We start from the raw sequence: 8,235 nt of genomic DNA, 5'->3' as shown, positions 1-8,235 counted from the left end.
TCATGTGACAGGATGCTGATCGTGAGCGGGGTGGCACCGTTATGTCTGCTAAACTAAACTCTAACCCATGTGATCGTATATTGATATTTCACACAACAAACACACTGCAGTGTAAAAAGATGACAGAAAATACACTTACATGATGTTGACATGATGCTTCATGACCGTTAAGCGCGTTAAGCTTTCCTGCGGCTCAGTATAGCATGACGCTTGCAACGCCAAGGTCAAGGGTTTGATCCCAGAGGATTGCACATTGTCAGAAACAAATGTATAATAAGTTGCTTTTAAGCATCTACCAAGTGCATAAATGTAAATGTAAAGCATGTCTTATTCCAATAAGTCCCAGCAAATATCCAGACAAACTGGGTTAAATGTGTGTAACAATGAAGAGATCTGGACTTCTTGTGCCTCAGCTGGTTGAGAGCACTGTGTTAATAACACAAAGACGGAACACTGATGAAACTGTAGATAAAAGTCAAAAAATGATTGTGGAAAGGAACACTGGAACGGGGGGGGGACGGAGTCCAGTAAGGGAAGTTCGGGAGAACAAAGTTTCACCTCAAAATGTCCCTGATGAATCCATGAAATGACACTTAGGGATGCACAAGACATTATCGGCCGATAAACGATAGTTTTTCATGATATTTTATAGTCGGTAAATGATGAATCATTTCCTCTAGTTGAACCACTTCAGCTGCGGTTTTAAAGAATCTTTCATTATTGTAAAGTCTTGCTACATGATTTTCAGGTGAAATAAAGAATTTTCAATGACAGAAACTGTTAGATACTGTATATCGGCCAAAATTGACATATCAGTGCATCTCTACCTACAATCTCTATGCGCAGATTTCATACATGAGCAGGATTTACAGCATTTATAGTTTCTGTGATTCATACTTTTATATAAAACATTTAACCAATGTCTACATTAACATGTACAGTTTATTTTCTTTTAGGATATACAATAGCATATACAAGTATATAGCCTAAATAGTACAACAATCTATGTTTTAGCCACATTCCATCCTATCAAGCGACTTTTAATTTGTCTGTTTATTACTGGTTATTAATAATCTGTAGTTTATTTTGGTACTGTATGTCAGTTATTTGATGTTTAGGCCTAATGCTTTAGCCTTTAGTCTTTATATTGAATTGAGAGTTCTGCAGTGAGAGAGCGCGAGCGCGCACTAGTGAGTGAGTGAGTGAGTGAGAGAGTGAGTGAGTGGATGAGCTCGAGCTCCAGTGATCTTCAGGCCTGTGTGTCTCTCTCTTTTTCTCTCTCTTTCTCTCTCTCTCTCTTTCTTACTCTTGTCAGTGGGACCCGCGCCCGTGTCTTTCCACGCATTCACTTCACACGCGTGTTCTACAGTAAGTGTACGTGCATGAACAAGTGTGTGTTAATTGAGTGTGTGTTTGATGGTAGAACAGATCTGTGTTTGCGCGTTAGTTTGTTGTGTTGATGTCTGTCCTTATGATCTGTGTGTAGTCTAATGTTGTCGTTGTGAAGTTTGCTGTTGTTGCTGCTGTGGTGTGTTGTCGTTGGTGTCTGTTTGCGTTTCTATGCCTCAGTCAGACGTCTGTTAGCATTAGCATTAGCACCAGGCCTGTTAGCCGCGCTTTACTCTTCAGGTTTATTGCCTTTCTGCTCTGATGGGAGACTTATAAACGTTAAATCACAGATGTCGTCACATTAAAATCTTTATTTGCACCAGTGTGTGTATTTTGAGGTTGTGTAAATGTGCTTATTAGTGTTGTGTAAATGTGTATTAAAGCCAACATCGGCTATAGATAAACCGCCGCTTTGCACACACACACACACACACACACACACACACACACACACACACACACACACACACACACACACACACACACACACACACTATGAACCTCGGCTGTCAGAATTTACCCCTCAACTGACTAAAATTACCTCTTCACCTGACAGAATTTACCACTTATGATCACGTGTGTGTGATGTCACGGATGATCAGAGGTTCGTGTGTGTGATGTCACGGATGATCAGAGGTGTCACAGATGATCAGACGTGTGTGTGATGTCACGGATGATCAGACCTGTGTGTGATGTCACGGATGATCAGACGTGTGTGTGATGTCACGGATGATCAGACGTGTGTGTGTGTGATGTCACGGATGATCAGACGTGTGTGTGATGTCACGGATGATCAGAGGTTCGTGTGTGTGATGTCACGGATGATCAGAGGTTCGTGTGTGTGATGTCACGGATGATCAGACGTTCGTGTGTGTGATGTCACGGATGATCAGACGTGTGTGTGTGATGTCACGGATGATCAGACGTGTGTGTGATGTCACAGATGATCAGATGTGTGTGTGATGTCACAGATGATCAGACGTGTGTGTGTGATGTCACAGATGATCAGACGTGTGTGTGTGTGATGTCACGGATGATCAGACGTGTGTGTGTGATGTCACGGATGATCAGACGTGTGTGTGTGATGTCACGGATGATCAGACGTTCATGTGTGTGATGTCACGGATGATCAGACGTTCGTGTGTGTGATGTCACGGATGATCAGAGGTTCGTGTGTGTGATGTCACGGACGATCAGAGGTTCGTGTGTGTGATGTCACGGACGATCAGACGTGTGTGTGATGTCACGGACGATCAGACGTGTGTGTGTGATGTCACGGATGGTCAGAGGTTCGTGTGTGTGATGTCACGGATGATCAGACGTGTGTGTGTGATGTCACGGATGATCAGATGTGTGTGTGATGTCACGGATGATCAGACGTGTGTGTGATGTCACGGATGATCAGACGTGTGTGTGATGTCACGGATGATCAGACGTGTGTGTGATGTCACGGATGATCAGACGTGTGTGTGATGTCACGGATGATCAGACGTGTGTGTGTGATGTCACGGATGATCAGACGTGTGTGTGTGATGTCACGGATGATCAGACGTTCATGTGTGTGATGTCACGGATGATCAGAGGTTCGTGTGTGTGATGTCACGGATGATCAGACGTGTGTGTGATGTCACGGATGATCAGACGTGTGTGTGATGTCACGGATGATCAGACGTGTGTGTGATGTCACGGATGATCAGACGTGTGTGTGATGTCACGGATGATCAGACGTGTTTGTGTGATGTCACGGATGATCAGAGGTTCGTGTGTGTGATGTCACGGATGATCAGAGGTTCGTGTGTGTGATGTCACGGATGATCAGACGTGTGTGTGTGATGTCACGGATGATCAGACGTGTGTGTGTGATGTCACGGATGATCAGACGTTCGTGTGTGTGATGTCACGGATGATCAGACGTGTGTGTGATGTCACGGATGATCAGAGGTTCATGTGTGTGATGTCACGGATGATCAGACGTGTGTGTGATGTCACGGATGATCAGACGTGTGTGTGATGTCACGGATGATCAGACGTGTGTGTGTGATGTCACGGATGATCAGACGTGTGTGTGTGATGTCACGGATGATCAGACGTGTGTGTGTGATGTCACGGATGATCAGACGTGTGTGTGTGATGTCACGGATGATCAGACGTTCGTGTGTGTGATGTCACGGATGATCATACGTGTGTGTGTGATGTCACGGATGATCATACGTGTGTGTGTGATGTCACGGATGATCAGAGGTTCGTGTGTGTGATGTCACGGATGATCAGACGTGTGTGTGTGATGTCACGGATGATCAGACGTGTGTGTGTGTGTGTGTGATGTCACGGATGATTAGACGTGTGTGTGTGATGTCACGGATGATCAGACGTTCGTGTGTGTGATGTCACGGATGATCATACGTGTGTGTGTGATGTCACGGATGATCAGAGGTTCGTGTGTGTGATGTCACGGATGATCAGACGTGTGTGTGTGATGTCACGGATGATCAGACGTGTGTGTGTGTGTGTGATGTCACGGATGATCAGACGTGTGTGTGTGTGTGATGTCACGGATGATTAGACGTGTGTGTGTGATGTCACGGATGATCAGACGTGTGTGTGTGATGTCACGGATGATCAGCGATTCGTGTGTGATGTCACGGATGATCAGACGTGTGTGTGTGATGTCACGGATGATCAGCGATTCGTGTGTGATGTCACGGATGATCAGATGTGTGTGTGTGATGTCACGGATGATCAGACGTGTGTGTGATGTCACGGATGATTAGACTTGTGTGTGTGTGTGTGTGATGTCACGGATGATCAGACGTGTGTGTGATGTCACGGATGATCAGACGTGTGTGTGATGTCACGGATGATCAGAGATTCGTGTGTGATGTCACGGATGATCAGCGATTCGTGTGTGATGTCACGGATGATCAGACGTGTGTGTGTGATGTCACGGATGATCAGACGTGTGTGTGTGTGTGTGATGTCACGGATGATCAGATGTGTGTGTGTGATGTCACGGATGATCAGACACGTGTGTGAGTGTGTGATGTCACGGATGATCAGATGTGTGTGTGTGATGTCACGGATGATCAGACGTGTGTGTGATGTCACGGATGATTAGACGTGTGTGTGTGTGATGTCACGGATGATCATACGTGTGTGTGTGATGTCACGGATGATCAGACGTGTGTGTGTGATGTCATGGATGATCAGACGTGTGTGTGATGTCACGGATGATTAGACGTGTGTGTGTGTGATGTCACGGATGATCAGACGTGTGTGTGATGTCACGGATGATTAGACGTGTGTGTGATGTCACGGATGATCAGCGATTCGTGTGTGATGTCACGGATGATCAGCGATTCGTGTGTGATGTCACGGATGATCAGCGATTCGTGTGTGATGTCACGGATGATCAGCGATTCGTGTGTGATGTCACGGATGATCAGCGATTCGTGTGTGATGTCACGGATGATCAGCGATTCGTGTGTGATGTCACGGATGATCAGCGATTCGTGTGTGATGTCAAGGATGATCAGACGTGTGTGTGTGTGATGTCACGGATGATCAGACGTGTGTGTGTGTGATGTCACGGATGATCAGACGTGTGTGTGTGTGTGTGATGTCACGGATGATCAGACGTGTGTGTGTGTGTGTGTGATGTCACGGATGATCAGACGTGTGTGTGTGTGAGAGTGATGTCACGGATGATCAGACGTGTGTGTGATGTCACGGATGATTAGACGTGTGTGTGTGTGAGAGTGATGTCACGGATGATCAGACGTGTGTGTGATGTCACGGATGATTAGACGTGTGTGTGATGTCACGGATGATCAGCGATTCGTGTGTGATGTCACGGATGATCAGCGATTCGTGTGTGATGTCACGGATGATCAGCGATTCGTGTGTGATGTCACGGATGATCAGACGTGTGTGTGTGTGATGTCACGGATGATCAGACGTGTGTGTGTGATGTCACGGATGATCAGACGTGTGTGTGTGTGTGTGTGTGTGTGATGTCACGGATGATCAGATGTGTGTGTGTGTGTGTGTGTGTGTGTGATGTCACGGATGATCAGACATTCGTGTGTGATGTCACGGATGATCAGACGTGTGTGTGTGTGATGTCACGGATGATCAGACGTGTGTGTGTGTGTGATGTCACGGATGATCAGACGTGTGTGTGTGTGTGTGATGTCACGGATGATCAGACGTGTGCGTGTGTGTGATGTGACAGAAGATCAGACGTGTGCGTGATGTCACAGATGATCAGACGTGTGTGCTCTGTCTGCAGGTGGTGGGATCTGTGTGTGCGCAGTGATGCTCTAGAGACGTCTGCTGCGCTCTCTCGCTGGATTGCGCCCGTTTCTGCCTGTGACCTTTAAACTCTGAAGCGAGACACAGAAAGACATCTCGGTCTTGATGACGTCCACTCGGGGCCAGAACCATGTGAGGGATTATTGAACACATCTGTGAGTGGACTGGAGCCCTGCCTGAAACCCCGCCCCAGTTTATAGAAACCCCGCCCCTGCCTTCAGCGCCGCCTGTTTCCATAGAAACTCGCCATGATGTTCCGGGATCAAGTGGGGATTTTGACGGACTGGTTTAAGGGCTGGAACGAGTGTGAGCAGACGGTGGCCCTGCTGTCGTTGTTGAAGCGTGTTTCGCGCACACAGGCCAGGTTTCTGCACATCTGTCTGGATCACTGGTTGGCCGACTGTACAGAGATACACATACTGGAGGCAGAGGCCAACAACGCAGGTAAACTCGAGTCGCACCCCACATTCTCGCGTGTGTTTGATGATTTCCTAGCGGTGAGACTGGAATAATGAGAAAAGAGAATTCTGTTTAGGGCTGCTCGATCTATACGAATAACACTGGATATTACCTACATCGGCAGGTCTAGTGTGATTATGATATTGACAAGTTTGCAGGGCATGTCTGCAGGGAGTTTCTGCGTGAGAGCGCCCTCTGATGCTCAGATTTAAACAAGATTTTGCTGAAATGCTGCGCATGAATTGCAGGCAACTGTAAAATTTCATGCGGTTTATATCTGATTTATCGTGCAGCCCTAACTCCATTATTGTTTCCTCACCTTTCTTTTCTTTTGTGTACAACACATGTTATTTCCTGTAAATCAATTGTCACTCGACGTCAGATTTTATTGGTTTGAGCTAAGAGTGTTGTAATGTAACCGTTCAGTTCTGTCAATAATGGTGATATTAATAACTGATGATTTATATTGAGTTAATGATAATAATAATAATAATAATGTAAAAAATGACATGTACGTTGATGAATTTGGCTGATAGGATTTGATTTTGTGTTAATATTGTTATCATAAATTATTTTGGCCAGAATAATCATGTACTGAAACGTGATATTTTGACAGCTCTGCCTTTGTTTGGGTACAAGACCAGGAGTGTTTGGTGTCAACATCATTAAAGTTTGTCATGAATGATAACTTTTTGTCCGTTACTAATAAAAGCTGAACTATAGCTTCATAACAAAATCATATAGCTTAAAGGATAAGAATGCTTTTGTGAGATGTAATTTAATATCTAGATACTCTATATCGGCTCATATATCGGTTATTGACTTCCAATGATAAAGAATTGTCGTCATCGTCATCGGCCGAAATTGAAAATCGGTGCATCCCTAATTTAAAGCAATAAGACCCAAGAAATCATGGTTTACAGAACTTCTGGTTGATGAGCAGCACTCGAGCGGAGTGCGGAGGGATATAAAAGCACAGATAAACTAAACTATGTTTTTCCTCCTAATGTGTATAGCGATTGTAAGTCAGTGGCAGCAGGAGCCGAAGGAGAAAGTTGTGTCTCTCCTTCTGTCTCACCTCCCTCTGCTGCAGCCGCGCAACACAGAGGCCAAGTGTGAGTACATGAACCTGCTGCAGAAAGTCTTGAGTCACACCATCGAGAGCAGTCTGTTCGTGGAGGAGAGCCGCCAGCTGCTGTCTTACGCCCTCATTCACCCCGCTACCACCATTGACGACCGAAACTCTCTCGCAATGTGGCTTAATCACTTGGAGGAGCATCTGTCGTCGCGGCCGCCCCCGTCCGGACCGTACCAGCATGCACGTCAAGGATCGGACGAGTGGCCGGGTTCCGCAGAGTCCCTGGAGCCATCGTACAGCTGGCAGGAGAACCTCCCCTCCACGTGCAGCTCGCCGGCCGGGCAGAATGGGCATGTGGCTTATCCCGGCATGGGCGGCGTCACCTCGCCTGGCAACGCGGGCTCAACGGGGCTGCAGGTACAGCCGAGCCCGCTGAAGCCTTCCATGTCACTCACCCCTGCCAATCAGCTCGCCTGCAGCTCTGATTGGCTAAACCAGGAGGAAGTGGGTGGATGTCAAGGGGGTGCAGGAGCAGAACATGCCCCACTGTCACCCCAGAGCAGCGTTGCATCGTCAGGGAGCGAACAGACGGAGGATCAGAGCAACACACGCAACACTTTCCAAGAGGATGCCAGCGGAATGAAAGGTGACGACACACACACACACACACACACACACACTGCAGAGCAGACTGCAACACACACTCATGCGTGCATACACACTGCAGACTGCAACACAAACACACTTTTTCTTTAAATTTCATCTTTTCTGGTTGTGTTTCTATGTGTGTTTTGTGTGTCAGATGTGCCGGCCTGGCTGAAGAGTCTCCGTCTGCATAAATACGCGTCACTTTTCTCTCAGATGACATATGAAGAAATGATGATTTTGACAGAAAAGCACCTAGAGTGCCAGGTGAGCTCCACGCTGCTCAACATCTGAGCCAATCATCACTGTCCCGCCCACCCAATTCATTAATTTAAAGGTCAAGAGTGAGTTAT

The 8,235-nt window shown here is 46.6% G+C and overlaps 1 protein-coding gene across 7 annotated transcripts in view; it reads left to right on the top strand.

Annotated features, from left to right (window-relative positions):
* Positions 1 to 1,170: 1,170 nt before the first annotated feature.
* samd4b (sterile alpha motif domain containing 4B) overlaps positions 1,171 to 8,235 on the top strand; it is a 15,427-nt gene continuing 8,362 nt past the window's right edge. For 2 of the 7 annotated variants that reach the window (XR_013787976.1, XR_013787977.1), the window contains exons 1-4: positions 1,171 to 1,368; positions 5,678 to 6,144; positions 7,176 to 7,883; positions 8,040 to 8,149. Coding sequence is in view for 2 of the 7 variants with exons in the window: in XM_079480782.1 (XP_079336908.1) it covers positions 5,949 to 6,144; positions 7,176 to 7,883; positions 8,040 to 8,149 (1,014 nt within the window). In the remaining 5 variants the exon portion in view is untranslated. Of the gene's footprint in view, positions 1,375 to 5,677; positions 6,145 to 7,175; positions 7,884 to 8,039; positions 8,150 to 8,235 lie in introns of all 7 variants that reach the window. The other 5 variants (XM_079480782.1, XM_079480781.1, XR_013787978.1 and 2 more) reach the window with 5 other exon arrangements.

The sequence above is a fragment of the Barbatula barbatula genome (assembly GCF_947034865.1).
Source record: "Barbatula barbatula genome assembly, chromosome: 19".
In the NCBI taxonomy this organism is placed as follows: Eukaryota; Metazoa; Chordata; class Actinopteri; order Cypriniformes; family Nemacheilidae; genus Barbatula; species Barbatula barbatula.
The sequence above is the reverse complement of the archived record's forward strand: the minus strand, read 5'-3'. Positions and strand labels throughout refer to the sequence as shown.